Source organism: Aquarana catesbeiana, linkage group LG05 (assembly GCF_042186555.1).
Source record: "Aquarana catesbeiana isolate 2022-GZ linkage group LG05, ASM4218655v1, whole genome shotgun sequence".
Taxonomy (NCBI): Eukaryota; Metazoa; Chordata; class Amphibia; order Anura; family Ranidae; genus Aquarana; species Aquarana catesbeiana.
This window is the reverse complement of record NC_133328.1, coordinates 263191783-263209939: the sequence shown is the minus strand read 5'-3', so window position 1 is coordinate 263209939 and position 18157 is coordinate 263191783. Positions and strand designations below refer to the sequence as shown.

At 43.2% G+C, this 18157-nt stretch overlaps 1 protein-coding gene across 4 annotated transcripts in view; it reads right to left on the bottom strand.

The window, feature by feature from the left end:
• MARCHF6 (membrane associated ring-CH-type finger 6) overlaps positions 1 to 18157 on the bottom strand; it is a 1314422-nt gene that overhangs the window by 595642 nt on the left and 700623 nt on the right. For all 4 annotated transcript variants that reach the window (XR_012244456.1, XM_073630743.1, XM_073630744.1 and 1 more), the window contains one exon: positions 9329 to 9403. Coding sequence is in view for 3 of the 4 variants with exons in the window: in XM_073630743.1 (XP_073486844.1) it covers positions 9329 to 9403 (75 nt within the window). In the remaining variant the exon portion in view is untranslated. The remainder of the gene's footprint in view (positions 1 to 9328; positions 9404 to 18157) is intronic.

Genomic DNA, 18157 nt, shown 5'->3' with positions numbered 1-18157 from the left:
ATTAGGCACACTAATTTTAAATGTGTTGGAAAACGTTGATAGCCATTTCTGAGCCTTCCCAATTACTGACAATATTTTTTGAAGTTATCATAACAAATACATGTTGTGCTGTTTATTTTTTCAGTGTTCACTCACAGAGGTCCACGACACCCTGGGCTCAGAGAAAGTGAGCTGAATGAGACTGACTGTCAGACTAAAAAACATCTAGTACCTTACTACCAGGCAGCGCAATTAGCACAACTGTCAATAATTTACTCCAGAAACCACAAACCGGATTGGGTTACAATGGAAAGGAAAGCGATCCCTCTTAACACTATTGATTACCTCTTATGGTCAGACACCAGAAGTAGGCCAGCTATAATGGCTCCCACCCTATCCCACTCGATAGCTTTATGCACCAAGCTTTACACAAATCACTCTTTGATTTCCAGTCTGAGACCTTTGGCCCACCTATTTCATAACCCGAAGTTTCCTCCGGGACTTAATATAAAGGCGTTCCGCTGGTGGACAGGCAAGGGCCTTTACAGCATAGGGCACTTTCTATCCTCAAAGGGTCCACTTACTTTGGCCCAATGTAAGAAAAATCTAGGCATGCCAGATTCCGAAAAGTTCAGATTCACACAAATTTCCCACTTTTTACACACTATCTGGTCCACTAGGAAGGACCCTCCCTTTATAACACCTTATGAGCAATGGTGCACTGACTCTATGAACCAGAGGGGGGTATCTCCCTAATATATGCAGCACTTCAATCAAACTTGGAAAAACCAGCTTACGCTCGGGCCTGGGAAGAGGACACAGGCTGCTCCTGGAATGCCTCTGATTGGTTTCGGTTTTCTTTACGCTCATCCAAAGGTATTTGCAAAGTATCATTAATGGAAGCCAGCTTAAAAGTTATAAATAGGTGGTATTATGTTCCCTCTAGACTGGCATTAATATACCCGGGAACGTCCCCGATTTGTTTTAGAGGATGTGAGCTGGAAGGCTCTATGTTTCATGTATGGTGGACTTGCCCCCGCATCAGGTCCTTCTGGAAGAAAATTTTCTGCACCATTAGTACCTTGACGGGTGAAATGATCGCCCCTAGTCCAACGATAGCACTGCTTAATCAATACATTCCTAATCTGACTAAACGTTTAGAAGTGCTTTCCTTTTTCATACTGGTGGGAGCTAAAATTACCTTGGCAAAAGCCTGGAAGAAGCCTTTGGTCTCCTTTCAGGCTTGCAAAAGGAAAATCTCATGGATTATGGCACAAGAGCTTATAGTAGCAAAACTGACTGATAAAATTGAGAGATTTAATACTACTTGGGAACCATGGGCCACGCTGTGTGGAATTCCAATCCTTCCTGGTATGGAGAATACGTCTCGGAACCTCTCCCCTCCTCACTGACCTCTACTTCTCTAACCTCACCTTCTTTTTCACACGTTTCATCTCCTCTCTTTCGGGGCACTCTGCCCGTACCTCAACTGACAAATAGTCTTTTCTGAAAGAGCACTACTGAAGTATTTTTTTTTCTTTTGGTGGTTTCTTTTTATTGTGTTTTGATTTTCTCTAAGTAGAGAACGGATGGTCGGGAAGGCGATCTCCCCCTCAGGGATACCTGAATCCTAAAGTTCAGGGAGTCGGTACCTAGATGCCTAGCTCCTGGGAACACCCCAGATGTCTCCACAGTAAGAGCCCATAGGGGTGGGGCGTCTGGGAACCTAGGGGGGATAGAGCGGTCATAGCACCGGACAGCAATAATTTAAAGCTCTCGATGATCACCTTCCGGGGGGGCAGCCTCCCGACTGTCCCGTCTCCCTATTAGTTTGTCATTGCCGAATGACTTACACATTATTGTTCAAAACAAACTTTGGCAAAACTTGTACAACCACAGTTTATAGGTGCTTTACTATCTGTATAGAAATGGCAACAACTGTTACAGGCTACTATCTATGTTAATTTCCTATAGGTATGGAATTCTTTTCTTAAAATGTATGATACTGATCTTCAATAAACTTTTTTTTTGCAAAAAAAAAAAAACATCTAGTACCAATAAGTAGAACAAGTAGTACTGCAAGAAACAGCTCTGCATTAAAGGTGAATATTGCATCAGAAGCAGTTTTATTTTTTAATGGGCTATTCATTTGCATCACATTTTGGTCTAGAGCTTGGCTTTAAAGTGATTCTAAAGTCAGAAGGTTTTATTTCATCTCAGCTCCCCCCTCTATACGTACCTGAGCCCCATCTCGATCCAGCAATGTTGCACAAGAGTCTCGGCTGTCTGGGACTCTCATTCATTGGCTGAGATAGCAGCGAGGCAGCCTTGGCTCTCGCTGTTGTCAATCAAATTCAGTGTAAACCCATCAGGGTTTACTTCCTCTTTAAAGATTATAAAGATTATATATACATAAGGAAAAAAAAAAGAAGGATCAAGTTTTGTTTCACAATGACAGGCGGGATATGCAATCAGACAAATTATGCAGCTGCAACATATAGCTCATAGTCGCTCTCTGGCAACAATGCTTTTGTCACTTGATGTGAACAAGGCCTTTGACACCTTGTTATGGCCTTATCTTATGACAGGTACTGTGTCATTATGGTTCCAGTACTTCATACTTGAGATGGACGGTTCTTCCCATAATATATCATTATTTGCGGCACAGTGGTGTAGTGGGTAGCACTATCACCTAGCAGTAAGAAGGGTTGCTGCTTCGAATCCCAACCACGACACTACCTGCCTGGAGTTTGCATGTTCTCCCTGTGCCTGCGTGGGTTTCCTCCGGGTACTCGGGTTTCCTCCCACACTCCAAAGACATGCTGGTAGATTAATTGGATCCTGACCAAATTATCCCTAGTATATGAAGGTGAGTTAGGGACCTTAGATTGTAAGCTCCTTGAGGGTAGGGACTGATGTGAATGTACAATGTATATGTAAAGCGCTGCGTAAATTGACGGCGCTATATAAGTACCTGAAGTAAATAAAAAAAATAAATAAAATTTGCTAATGACATTTTGATGACTTTAACGTCCCCTAGAATTGCCCTCCCTAATTTGCTATCCCTTTTAGATACTTTTGCATCCCTCTCAGGTCTTCATTTCAACCCCACTAAATATAAAGCAACGTTAATGAGCCTTTCTCCTTCTGACCTAACGGCTTTGAAAACTGCTTTCTCATTTCATTGGTTGTCCTTTCTGCCTTATTTAGGAATCTGGCTTACTCCGATGTATGATGGATTGCATCAGGCCAATTTTCCACTTTTGTTCAGAAAGCTGACTGCTAGGGTGTCTTCCTGGACTCATCTCCTGTTGTTCTAGTTTGGTAGGATAGTGGCAGTTGGTATGTCTTATATCCCGAAACTTTTCAGAGTTTTGGCAGTCCCAGTCCTTTTACATATTTTATGCATACATCAACACAAGCTTTTGAAATTTATTTGGGGACCCACTCGACCTAAAATTAGTAGGCAGGTTTTGCATACCCATCAGATCAATGGTGGCTTCTCAGTCCCCAACTTGCAAGTGTAGAATACAGCAGCAAGTATAGCCCCATTGTCCCACCTCCATGAAACATACCAAATGCCACTATGGGCTACTATTGATCTTGTGGATTCTTCTCCTGTACCTATCTCCTCTCCCCTCTGGCTCCCCCCCCTATTCATCTTCTGGCCACCTGGACCGTGCTCAACTCACTCCCTTCGCCTATGGGATTCAGTCAAATTCTCTGTGGCTTGATCTCTCCTCATCTCCCCTTACTTTGCCTTCTTCACTGCCCATTATTCTCACCGGGTTGCTAAAACCCTATGCAATTTTCCTACCGGGCTGACAATGGATTTGTCAATATCCGTTCCTTGTTTACCCCTACTAGGATATTAACATTTGGTGTCCTACATTCTCATGATATTACCCTGTGAGAATACTATAGCTACCTACAAATTAGGCACTTTCTTCAGCAGATTATAAAATCCTGACCTACCCCATACACCTTGACCCCCTTTGAGAGCCTCTGTAGAGCTCGACCCCACTCCCCAGGCCTGACATCACTGATTTACTCATCAAAGACAACAAAATAAAGGAAATAGGAAAAGGAGAAAGAAAAAGATGATGAAAGGGGAAAGGGAAAGAAACAAGGATAAAGGGGAGGGACAAAAAAAAAATCTAACAAAGGAAAAATATTAATGAATAAAAACACTGACAGATAACAAAAACAGAATAAAATAAACATGGAACTTAATAATCAATATTGATCAAGCTGGGGGTGTGGCTAGCCGCTGAGCAGACTGGACACCTGAACACTCAGCTCCAGCGCCGACCGGAGATCAATAGCAGGGACAGCACTATCGACTGTAACCCTCTGAAGACATCACCATCAAGGGAATTACCCCAACATGTCTCACAAGAAGAAGGATTACAGGCAGCCCAATAAATTAACAGCATTCTTCACACAGGCGCTGAGACGCTGAATCCAAGATGGCACCTGTGGCCCAACAAACTATGCTGACAGCTCATATACAGACCTCCCTGATGCAGATGCACCAGAAATAAACAAACATTCAAAAAGATACAGCAGCTGGCAAACCTTCATCTACAGCCTCCTCTGCTAGCAACAGCTCAGTGATGTCATGGATGCACTTGGATTCTGATCCCCACAGCACTGAGTAGAGAACTCTATAAGATGTTACTCCTATACAACCACCACAGCCATCACCTATAGCATAATTTCCTACATCTAATCAACCAGTGCTTAACACCACAATTAAAGAGATGCTCATCTCTGTTCAAAGTTTCCTTCACAATGCTATCTCTTCCATGTTTACAAAATTCTCCTCAGAAATGCACTCAATGGGAGACAGTGTACTTCAAACTGAAAATCAAATGGGAGAAATTACAGAAACAGTTAATGACCTAGTAGATGCCCATGAGCACACAGAAGATGAACAATGGAAGAGAGCTAAGACGGTGGACCTAGAATAATGTGAAAATAAGGGGCATACCTGAAAATATTCTCCCATCTGATCTTAATACCTATGCTAGACAGCCAGTTTCAACTCTGCATCCTGAGATTTCTTCTATGGAAACCATTATAGAACAGTCTACCTAAACCTCCCCAGCAATGTACTACTGAGAATACATTTTTATCACACCAAAGAGTAGCTTCTGACAAAAGTGAGGCACCTTGGTGAGCTTCCAGCTCCATACACTAAACTACAGCTGTATGCAGACCTGTCACAATATATGTGCCAGCTTAGACGCCAGCTGAACACCATTACTAAACCTCTCAACAATCACAAGAATTCCTACCAAAGGGGTTTCCCCACAAAAATAATTGTTACTAAAAATGGGAAGAAACACAACATTTTTACACAGTAGAGGAAGGTCTCAATTTGCTCCAGGCGTGGGGAATCACCCCCGACACCTTAGCACAAACACAAGCTAACTACAGGACCCATCCTCATCTGGCCACCATGTTAACAAACCTCCTGCAACAAAGTAAGAGTTTCCAATACTATGACTTCCACAGTTCTATGTTCTGGCTCAGTGCTCTGCTCGTTGCTACCAGTTCACAAATGTTCACCCTATCATACCTCAGCAACACTTGATATAAAAACTGCTGATTTGCTTTAGTTTTCTTTTTGCTTAATTTGATTGTATTCCTTGTGTTGGCAAGCAAACTGTTTTATTACTGCCTATTGATTACAACTGATAAGTTTAGATCTCTCTCACCCTTCTGATCACTACCCTGGTCTTCTCTCCAGTGACCCAAAAGGCTCAACTATCAGCTGAATACTGCTACAGATCACCCTCATGCTTATCTTTGTCTTACACAACTCACCAGCTATACTCACATTAGCCAAGATGCAGAAGTTCCTATCCTCAACACCAAACGATTAAATCATCCAGCAAAGAGAGCCTCCCTATGGCACACAGCACAAGAGTCCCAGAGACATTTCAAAACAAAGAAGGAGCCCCGCTGCACCAATAAAAAACTTCCCTCATATATTTAGGGCCTCGGGCCCAGCAAAATAAAATGGCGTACTAATAGCGACAATATCCTTTACACTGACTGACAGTCTCTCAGACTGTCTTGACAAACTTATGAAAAGAATACACAAGTTCTGACATAGCCACCTTAAATTGTGTGGCGACTTCAACATGATACTGGGCAACCTACTAGACACTTTCTCCCGATCCAACAGACCCCCCCCCCCCCCCCCAATGAGGGCCTTCAAAAGAAACAATACCTTATACATGTATGGAGATGTCACCACACTACCGAACGTGACTACACTTTTTTCTTCCATCGCCACAACTCATAGACCCAAATTAACTACTTTCTAGTAGGTAAATGGTTGCTACCCAGCATCAGCGAGTCAGCTATCTCTACAATAACCTGGTCCGACACACTCACCATTACTATTGACACTCTGCCATCCATATCCACCACAAGAATCTGGAGAGCCAATGCCTCCATCCTGCAATCTACGTATGCCACATACCTACATGATCAACTAGAAGAGTTATTTACAATTAACAGGGGAGCCACCGACAATGCCACCCTACGGAACGCCCATAAAGCGTTCATTAGGGGAATTCTTACACAATTAAGTGCTAGGGAAAAGAGGAAGAGAACACAACGTCTAGACTCCCTCACATTGTCCATTAAGGACCTAGAAAAGGGAACCAAATCAATCCCGACCCCACCCTTAAATCAAAGCTCATACTTCTTAGACAGGAACCAAGATCATTCCTGTTAGACTCATTCAAATCCCCCACAAAATAGAAAGCCAAACACTACACTATGGGAAATAAAGGAGGGGAAGCCATGGCCTTAAAAATCAAAGGATACCACAACAAAACAAAAATTTCACATCCATTCTCTCGCGCTACTAAAGCTATAAAAAACATTTGTAAACAAAAATCACACTTGTTTAATAATAATAGTAAAAGGTAAACAGAGCACGTAGTCAAATCATAGTCAGAGTTCGGTAACCGGAATGGATAGTCAGACAAGCCAGGACTTCAGGGACCCAGAGAATCAGCGTAGTGGAACAGCAAGCAGGATCAGGAACCAGAAGGGATGTCAGCCAAGCGAGTCTTCAACACAGGAGAGAGTCTCTGGGTGTGTTGACCAAGGCGAAGGCAGAGATGATCTGAACAGCTTAAGTAACCAGCAGGACTGACAAACAGGATATCATCAACAGGTGAATCACTGTGGAACGATATAGAGCTGGCAATTAACCGACAGCTGAGTGGCCTGCTCTGAGAAGGAAGGGCTGAGCCCAGCCCTGACAATTGGTGAGGTTGGCTGGTTTGATGTGTGGAGGGATTTTCTTGCTACTCTAAGACATACTTATCCCTATCTAGAATATATTCATGTTTGGAGAATCCTGCATCTGCCCCATTTGTAACTAAATTACAATGTGCCTTTTGGGGCATTTTGGATCACTCTCCCTTGGTGGTGTGGGTGTCCAGTATGGCAAGAACTATCCTGACTAAAGCCCCCAGGAAACAGAATGCTTTTGGCTAATATTTGTCCTTTGTCATGCCTCAATTGTAACCAAAAGTGAACAATTAGTTGATGCACATGCCCACTTTTCTGAACGTCTGGTACAATGGATAGCCTTGAAATGCTTTCTTCAAAGTATTTTTATAGATGAGATTACAGCAGTTAAAAAATGCCACTAAGGAGCAGGAATTACAGGTATTGAAGCAGGTACTAAAGCAGGCATATATATCCAACCCATATGACTCTAATAAGGGTGGCTTGACTTTCCACACAGGATGTTCTTGATTTCTCTGGGGAAAAGAAAGAGGGAAAGAGGCTTTTTTTTTTTTTTCAAACTTGCATTTCATGAGAAAGGAAAACAGATTGGTTGCCTGTTGGCCAAGATTGACAATGTTTGCTGCACAGCTCCCACTATAGGAGTGCTTACATTACCTGATGGCAAACTGGTTATATCTCCTGATTTAGTTATGACCAAACTAGTTTTATTCTGATTTAAAGTATAAATCCCAATGTACTATTGACTCTTTCATGCAATTTGTGCAATCCACAGACCTGCCTCAGCTAAATAACCACTTGAAGTCCGGGCCATAGCCGAATGACGGCCACAGCGCGGACCTTAATTTCCGGGAGGCCGTCATGGGATGTCCCCCCCTGTGCACGCGCACCACGCGCACCCTGCAGGGCGCGCGGTGCGCTCGCTGTGATCACCAAGTCACACAGACTCGGATGATCACAGATCCGAGTAAGGGGCCGATCCCGGCCCCTTACCATGTGATCAGCTGTCAGCCAATGACAGCTGATCACATGATGTAAACAAAAGCTCGGTAATCGTTTTTTTTTTCTCTTCACACTGTCAGCGTGAGGAGAAAAAAAAAGCCCATCACCGGCCTATGTTAAAGGGACATCGGTCCCAAAGAGGAAGGAGGCACATACGCCTCATCTGTGCCTGCCAGTGCCACCTGCCAGTGACCAGCAGTGCCACCTATCAGTGCCAATCAGTGCCACCTAGCAGTGCTGTCATCAGTGTAAGCAATCAGTGTCCATCACTGCCACCTATCGTTGCCCATCAGTGCCGCCTCATCAGCGTACATCAATGAAGGAGAAAAATTACCTATTTGCAAAATTTTATCACAAAATATTAAAGAAATACAATCTTTTTTTTTTTTTTTTAAATTCAGTCTTTTTCAATTTTTTTTTAACAAAAACTAAAAACCGCAGAGGTGATCAAATACCACCAAAAGAAAGCTCTATTTGTGGGAAAAAAATGATAAAAATGTCATTTGAGTACAGTGTTGTATGACCGCGCAATTTTCATTCAAAGTGTGACAGTGCTAAAAGCTGAAAATTGGTCTGGACAGGAGGGGGGTTTAAGTGCCCAGTAAGCAAGTGGTTAATTTAAGGTAATTGAACTTTGTGACTTTTTTCAGACATATCACACCCAACTATCTCTAGAATCTCTGGAATAATATACAAGTTAAGTAACCAAATAAACCACTACCTCATGTGATCTTATGCAACTGATACTGTACAACAATTTAGGTGTTTTGCATCTTGTCCATTGCGGAGTTTATTCTTTACCACGTCAATGGGTATTTATCTACTTTTTGCACTGATACTTTATTTTTCCTCTACAAAACCAACAAAGAAACAAAGTGAAAAAAAAAGTTGGAAGCCAATTGATTGTTCTGGGTAAAAATACATTTTCATGAGATTACACTTTTCATATACAAGCTCAGCTATGATTTCAAGAAAATGTACAGCTTTAACTACAAAATTACCAGGCAAAGATTGGGTAATTCTTGCCACAGTACTGAAATGCAATAACATTTCACACTTTACTCACCAATGAGCATATGTCCAACCACCATCCACAAATGAGAGGGAAAACACCAATTTCTACAACCACTAGTAATGAAACCTTTTGGAAAAAGGAAACAAAAATATGTTACTTGTCAATTTATACAGTTTGAAAATTTAAAGCATAACTTTTGTTGAGAAAAAAAGCATCCCCCCGGGTGATCTATGCGCATTGCAAGGATTATGACAACCTTTGTTGCAGATTCTTACCTTTTGTTATTCTGAAGAAATCCATGTGTGTTTGTCTGTGCCTCTGTGCCCAATGGGTCTAATGGAAGTGGTTTCATAATTATCAGTCAGCTGTGGCAGCTGCAGAGCACTAATGAGGAAAGCCACTGGGCCTGCATCCCTTTAGATGTGTTCCTATTGGAAATCTCACCAAAATGACATTTTTGTATGCAGGGGATGCCTGAAATCTGACTTGTATCTTAGGCAGACTTCTGGGAAAATTGGTGAGCCAATCACAAAAGCAGGATATTATGTTTCTGGGGAGTGTTCAGTACACATTCTGTGTACAGAACACCTCCAGGTAGCCACATTGCATTGCATTTATAGACTATTGCAGTGGCTGCAGATTGAAAAAGAAAGGTAATTTTTAATAACATTCAATTACAATATGACTTGTATCACAATCGTACATGCTATATTATATTACATTATTATTATAACATTATATAACAATGTTCCAGCAGAGCTAACTGCCTTGCGTAATACAATGTCGAAGACCAAAGGTCATCGAACAAATAGTGCAGCAAAGCAGTTTTCTCAGAACACATTCAGTGCCTTGGAGTCTTCTCCATATGACTGCATAACAATCTTCCCCTAGCTGAATTAAATTCACAAGCTGAGTATTTAGTGCCTTCTGTCGCTCTACTTATGATTACTCACATTTCCTCCATTTAACCTCTGATTTTTCACATCTTATTTATTTTTTTTCTATTTGGTTTCCTTCTCTCTTTTGGCCTTTCCTTGTTTTGTTTTTTTCAACTTTAATTTAATTCACCTTTCCTATAGCAGTTTCAGGCTGTAATTTAACCAAATTACAAGGGCCCAGGCATGCACCCCTTATTAACTGCCATGATAACCACTTTGTGATGACCATGACTATTTCACAGCAAAAGGTATATACACATGCACTGCACTTTATCTGTTTCATCTTTGTGATGGTCTATAGCATTTTTGCATGAAATGCATATTTGGTTATTTTAGGACATTTCATATTTATATAACAATTTATAATTGTTTAAACAAACTCTTTGGACCCAATTTCAGATCCAGGCAGGGAAATATGTTTTTTCTATAACACAGATAACCATTCTTCGATACATGTGCATGTAGTTCATGCTCACCTCAATGCATTCTATGACTCGATCAAATCCAATGACGTGGGAGCCAAGCAGTGGCAGCCCATCCATAGGGGGCACACGGGCGCCGCCCCCCACCCCAGGCAGTCACAAAAAAAAAAAAAAGCTTTAAGTGCACTGTGTTTGGGCGCCCGACACAGCGCACTATGGGAAGCGTCACGTCTATGCAGTCACATAATTGCAGACGAGGCGCTTCATTTGTAGGGTTTTGAATTGCCGTGTGGCGCAATCCATCGCGCCGGACAACTTCCGCCTGGCCGGGTGCTTTGTTCTCCGATTTAAGACATCACTTCCGGTTTCCCCGTGCAGTGATAAACCAGAAGTGACGTCAGCAGTTCAGTGGAACGCACGGCCCAAGCAGAGAGACAGAGCGGAGGAAGCATGAGGAGCAGACTCCTCCACCACTGCTGCTGCCTGCTGCCCACTAAAGGAGACACAGCAGGAGGAGAGGACACCACAGCCCAGTAATTTAACTGCCTTTTGACACTTGTGGATCTCCTTGCAGTGCTGCCAGCTTTCTCCCTCCGGCAGCTCTGCAGGGGGATCAGTTCTACATACTGGCAATTGGCAAAATGTCTTGATCTGGAGCAGAAGACAGCCGCAGTCTCAGTCTGCCTATGTATCTGCCAGGTCCTGAAACTCCCCCTTGTCAGTGTTATCTCTGGTCAGCGTGAGCAGGAAGCTTGCTTCACCTCCTCCCTGAGTCCTGACCTCTGATCCCCCTCCCTCCAGATTGTGCTCTTACTGCTCTGCGGTCACTGAACTCCAGGGTATGGATGGAGCAGTGCTTCTGCTGGAGGGGGTGAGTGGGGGGGGTGCTGCTGGAACAATGTCACAAAACTTTAGGATTTTGGAGAGAGGGTGAATATGAAGCCTGCCTAGAATTGCAGATAGCTGTTACTGCAGTGCTGAGCAAGAAGCCAGTGGACACATCTCTCCCTCCAGCTGCCAGTCATCTCTGCCCAGCCATTTCTATATACCATCCCTAAGGTCCCGTTATACTTCACATAGCAGGAAAAAACATTCCTTCTCACATTTTCTTTTTTTTTTCTTTGTTTTCGCACATAGGGTAACCCATTCACTTGAATGGGCTGCCATATGTGTGACAAACACATCACTGAGGTTTTAGAAACTTTTAAGGCATGCAGCTTTGCCACATGACAAAACGCATGTCTGCTCTCTGCATTTGGGGTGTCATTACCAATTAATGGCACCACAAGTTCTATGCGCATGTGCAGTGCATTTCCAAAATGCACTGCAAATTGCCCAATACCTGTGCACTTTCTCACACATTCAGGAAACCTCAAATGTGAATGTGGCCTAATGTCTCGTATACACTGCTATTTTTTTTTTTGCTCAACCCCACGGGCTGAACAAAAAAACCTGACACCTCAGGTCAGAGCCGCTGTACTAACAATCCAATGTTAGTACAATGATCTCCCCTGCTGTTCTATTATGTTCTGACAAGAGGACGCCCCCCCCCCCACCAAAACACTCCGGCCAGGGAGATAGTCAGTAGCCTTTTTTGGTCAAGCCACTTCGACAGAAGCCAGCTGTCATACAGGGATGTATACATGCAATGGCTGCAATGCTTTACTTCAGAGCTGCGGAATTTGTACTGCAGGCTGCAGAATTTGACAGGCAGCACCACCTGTCAAACTTATCATTGAGTTCAATGGGGCTGCCCTGCACCTTGAAGCCAAATACTTGGCTTAGAGCTGCAATGCGGTCTCACAATGTAAAATTGCCACTCAGCAATTAAAAAAAAAAAAAAAAAACACAGGTGTCATGAGGCAGCAGTAGCAAGACTCTAATTTCTGCCATGGCTGCAAAGCATACCATTGGGACCATGGCATTTTAGCGATTTGATTTCCCGAGGGGGCCTGTCAGGTAGGTTGTAGGGGCCCCATGATTTCTAACAGCGGCCCTGCCTCCACCAGTGTGGGGGTGCTGACAGTGTGCTGCAAGATCAATATATATGTGATGCTGCTGTTCTACATACCCTATATGTGATTCTGCTGACCTATATACCCTATCTGTGATTCTGATCTATATACCGTATCTGTAAAGCTGACCTATATACCCTGATCTGTGATGCTGGGGCTGTATACCCTGTCCTGTGATGCTGAGGCTGTATACTCTGCCCTGTGATGCTGAGCTGTATACTCCTGACACTATATGGGTGGATGCAAGTGGAATACAGGGGGCGGAGTGGGTTGATTCTATAAGGGGTGGGGCTTATGAGAATCGGGGGGAGCCAAAAAGGAAGGGTCTGGCGCACCCATCCTAAAACTTCACCAGCCGCCGCCACTGGAGCGGAGTCCTGCTGTTTGAGTCAATGGATGCAGCAGGAGGACAAGAGAGCAGCAATGAACCACACACGTCTATCCCTAAATTACTACATGCTTTTACTTTTTATGGATATCTTTCCAACCTTAAAATAAATTACACCAAATCAGAGGCCATGAATCTCACTCTCTCCAAATACAGTTACACAGGCAGAACAGAACAACTCCTTTAAATGGGTGTCCCATGCGCTCAAATATTTAGGGGTCTGGCTCACACCTTTGCCAAACAATATTTTAACACATGACTTTAAACCAATGCTTAGGACGTGTGTAAAGGTTGTAGCCTCCCCAAAAAAACCCCGTAAGAGGGCTCTAGAATATAGAAAGAAAGAAGATGTGAAGGGGCGAGTGGCGCTACCTATATGTCAAATAGTGCTCTACCAAATCACTCTATAGTGGCTAAGTATTAAAAGACACAGTGTTATTGTGGAATAAATTATAACAAAACAGTTTCCATAAAGGTGATAGTATGATAGTTATCACACCTCACCTACCCCAGTAGGTGAGTACTAAAACCCTCTAGGTGTAGACACCAATCCTACACAGGAGAAGTTATCACCAAAAATGTAAAAAAAAAAAAACACAGATCCGCCCAGCTAATACTGGGAACCAGGAAAAGAGTATTAGTTGGGCGGGTCGGTGTCAAGCCGCTCTCCCTTATATAATATGTGACATGCTGTGGTAAGACATCGCCGCTGAAGACATCTGACGAAACGTGTACGGCGTCACTGCGCACATCACGTGACTTCAAGGAAGCTGAACGAGTGGGTGGAACACAACTAGAGTGCACGCTGTCCACCTACAGCTTGGTTGCCTGTGCTTTATACCGGCAAGTGCAGCCCCTATGGGACTAGGCATTACGCTGCATGAACTGCATTTTTTGTCTGTTTGCTTTTATACATTTTTTTGCATAATCTTTTAATAAACTGAAGTTTTGGTTATACTGCACTATGGGAGCCAATTTCTCTTTTTTATGAGGATTATGAAAATTACATCTATCACAACCCGGTTATCCCAAGACTGCTCGAGGAACTGCAAAGGCCGACACCAGTGGTTACCTGCCAACCTAAGGAGCTACATGCGCATTACCCCTGTAGGGGTAGTAGGATCTGGTGAGTGGGGACCCTTGAGGGGGAGCACGCAAGTCACTTGTCAAGATTCTGTGATCACTAAAGTCACCTGCTACAATTCCTCTAAACACAAACGGTCACCTTTCATTGGGATGAATGCACCTATGTGTTCTTTGTACACAGTGCAATAAACTGCACCTTGGTGTAATTTTTAATTTTGGGGCGATTTTTGCATTTTTTCTGTTTTTTGGTGCGATTTTTTGCAGTTTTTTTTTTTGCATCTTGGGTTTATATACACCTCAATTTTATTATTGGGACACTATATGTATACACTTATATGTTTTTGTATGTATACACTTATATGTTTTTGTATATGGTGCGATAATTACATTTTGGTGCAACTTTGGTGCGATTTTTTATAATTTTTTTTTTGTTTTTTGGTGCGATTCTTTGCATCTTTATTTGGATTTGGTTTTTGGGTTCACTCACATCCTGTATTTTGGGTTTGGACACTATACGCACTGTTACAAGCAGAGGATCCCTATATTATCATGATATTCATGTCTGGGTGTTTTATACACTAATTTGTAAGCCATTACATTTTTGGTGATAACTTCTCCTGTGTAGGATTGGTGTCCACACCTAGAGGGTTTTAGTACTCACCTACTGGGGTAGGTGAGGTGTGATAATTATTACAATATCACCTTTATGGAAACTGTTTTGTTATAATTTATTCCACAATAACGCTGTCTTTTAATACTTAGCCACTATACAGTGATTTGGTAGAGCACTATTTGACATATAAGTAGCGCCACTCGCCCGTTCACATCTTCTTTCTTTCCATCTCCCTGGGCTAAATGTCCTCCAGATTTTAAATATCTATTAATTGGAGCAACCTTTTCAAGAAAACCACCCTATCTTACCACACTCCCACAGTCCCGGGGCCGCTCGCATTGTGTGGCCGCAGGCCTCGCACAATTGACCTTAACACATTGGAACTATAGGCAAATTTGCCATTATCTTCTTTCCCCTGATAAGAAAGGCAATATGATCAGGGATCCTATACCCTTTGAATCAATCTGACTGCCGATCAGATTGAGAAAACTACCTCCTTAATGTACTCATGTCTCCCACAAGCTGATAAAGCGGATTCGGCCAGATTCAGAAGCCAATAGGAATCTACTCTTCAGTTGCACTTCTCAGATACTCAGTGGGAAAATGCATGCATTTTAGCACATAAACGCTCAATTGGCACAGGATTACAAGAGAATTCCTACAAATTATTATTACATTGGTATGCAACACCAGTAAAGGTGAATAAATGGTACTCGTTGGCTTCGGATTTGTGCTGGAGATGCAGTGTTTCAACCAATTTGTGCTGTCCTTTACCAAAAAGGAGTCAAGTTCACGTTGGCGTATCCGGCCAGTCTATGCTTCACCGACCCCTCTGGGAACCCCAAGTCATTTTCACATCCAGAAGATGCAATGCAATATCTGCAGGCATAGTTGCACCTTCCTATGGACTCCTCCATAGCACCGACCCCACTTTGCCAAGCTGAACCAAGAGACCAGCGCAGCCCAAGGAAAGACTCTTTGGAGAGGATACACCGCTCCAATTACTCAGGCCGCAACAAGTCACGTTGACTCTATTCTTTACCATACTGTTTGTCCTATTTTCCCTCATGTGACCTCCCGTGATTAAGCTAAGGCTCCTTTTTTTTTTCCGGTTACTTCTATACATAATTATATGTGTATGTTTCATGTTCTTTACTGTTCACAGGTTTTGAGGCACACAACTTTACCGTGCGATTGACATTTAGCCCTTTGGCATCAACTATACTTTCTCCAATTCCATAATATGGGATCATGTCATTGACGCCCATATACATGAGATAGCGATTTCAGACCATGCCCCGATATTAGTAGACTTGTCTGGCTTCAATTTACAGAACAGTTAGGATCTGGCAGGTAACCCAGATCTTCAAAAGATTATAAGGGAAACATGGGCAGATTATGTCGCTACCAACTCAGGAACAAATGACTGCCCCAAATCTCTCCTGGGAAGCTGGGCTGCATGGTAGGATAATCTCTTTTGCCCCTGGTTACAAAAAAAGTATTACCAAGGAATATTGCTCAGTAAGCAATGCTCTGGATGATGCTCAAGCAGACCTAGCGCAGCACAACTGTACACAGCTCAGGAAAGCTTGGCGCGCTACCAAAAGTTGGTTTTTACTTTTGGGCAGAAGCTCAGGAAAAGATCCACCAATCGTTCTTAGACCCCCAATACCATAAATGTGGCAATAAATAGGGAAAGCTCCTAGCTCATCTGTGTAAAAGTCACCACACTCCTATCCACATAACTGCCCTAAAAGATGATCTAGGTTTCCTCCCCTAAAGATATCAATCTGACCCTAGAGAAACTTTACACAAAGTTATTGCAGGCCCTGACCCCATCGACGAGACCACAGCGGAATCTTTTCTGGATCAAGTTTCCCTTCCTCTTATAGACCAGTACCTCCTGAACCAACTTAACGCTCCAATTTCACTTGCAGATGCCACTGCGCAATCACCTCCTTAAAAGGCAGGTAAAGTACCAGGCCCTGACAGTTACACGTCTGAATTTTACAAGCTCTCGTCGGATTGCCCCAGCTTTGGTGTCTGCCTTTCAATATATCGTAGACGGCAACTGCTACCTCCCCTTAGGGTATCAAGCCCATATTAAAGTAATCCCTAAGAAAGGAAAGGGCCACTTGGAGCCGGGCTCCCACCACCCGATACCACTGCTGGACTCAAACCTCCTGTCTAAAATAATGACCAACAGGCTGGCGCAGATCATGACCTTGCTTATCCACCCTTCGCAGGTGGGTTTCACCAAGGGGCGATCTGCCACCTCAAAAATAAGGAAAGTCCTTATGGTGTTGGAGTCTGCGAGAACCAACCCTTCCAATGACTACACCATTTGAAGCTGAAAAGACTTTTGATAATGTAAGTTTTCACTGGTTGAGTATGGTGCTCATGAAATTCTGTTTTTCAGCTCCATTTCTACATCTTGTTTCAGCCATGTATTCTTTCCCATCGACAAACGTAGTCACGGCGGGCCTCATCTCTAATATGCGGCTCCACAAAGGCACACTACAAGGGTGTCCCCTATCACCTTTGCTATTCAACCTTGCACTTGAACCCCTCTCCCGACACTTGCTCCTTCACCCAAACCTTCACAGGGTCCAGGTAGGAAATCAAGAATTGCATACAGCCTTGTAGACGAAATCTTGATTTTTACATCCAACCTGCAAGCGGACATGACCCAAATTCAGGAAACGTTCACTCTTTTTCGGGCCTGCTAAGGATTGAGGATACATTTTTGAAAAAGTGAGATCCTCCCTCTGCACCACGCATGCTGCGTGCCCTGGCTGGTCGACTCAGTGTTCCCAATTGCCAAAGATCATATCACATACTTATGGATTAAATAGGCAAAGTGCCCTCCTCCCTCTACCACCTCAATTACCCCCCAGTCCTCTCCAAAACTGTAGCGAAACTGGATAATTGGTCAGAATTCCCCCTCTCTTTCTTTGGTACGTGCCACTTATTCAAAATGGTTAGTTTCCCTAAGCTCCTGTACCCCCTTCAGACCATTCTGCTGCTACTATGTCACAAAGATCTTCAGAGGCTTCAGAAAGCCCTAACCACTTTCTTCTGGCGGGGCCGCCGACCTCGGATATCCATTCCAAAACTATTCCTTCCCAAACATTAAGGGGGAGACAATCTCCTAAATATTAAGTTATACAATCTATCTTGTTTCTTGAGAGTGGGTTTAGATTGGATCACTCAGGCCTCTAGATATTCAAATGTGGAACTGGAATCTCAAACTGTGGACCCATATAGCTTACCCACCTTTCTGCACTGTGGTATTAGATCTCTCCCTCCGCTTCTCAGACGTGATACAGTGATAGCCTGGAGGGAGATTAAGAAGAAACTGGGCTTATCTCCCTTTCTTTCCCATCATCGTCCTATTCTCCGACACCTTCTATTCCCA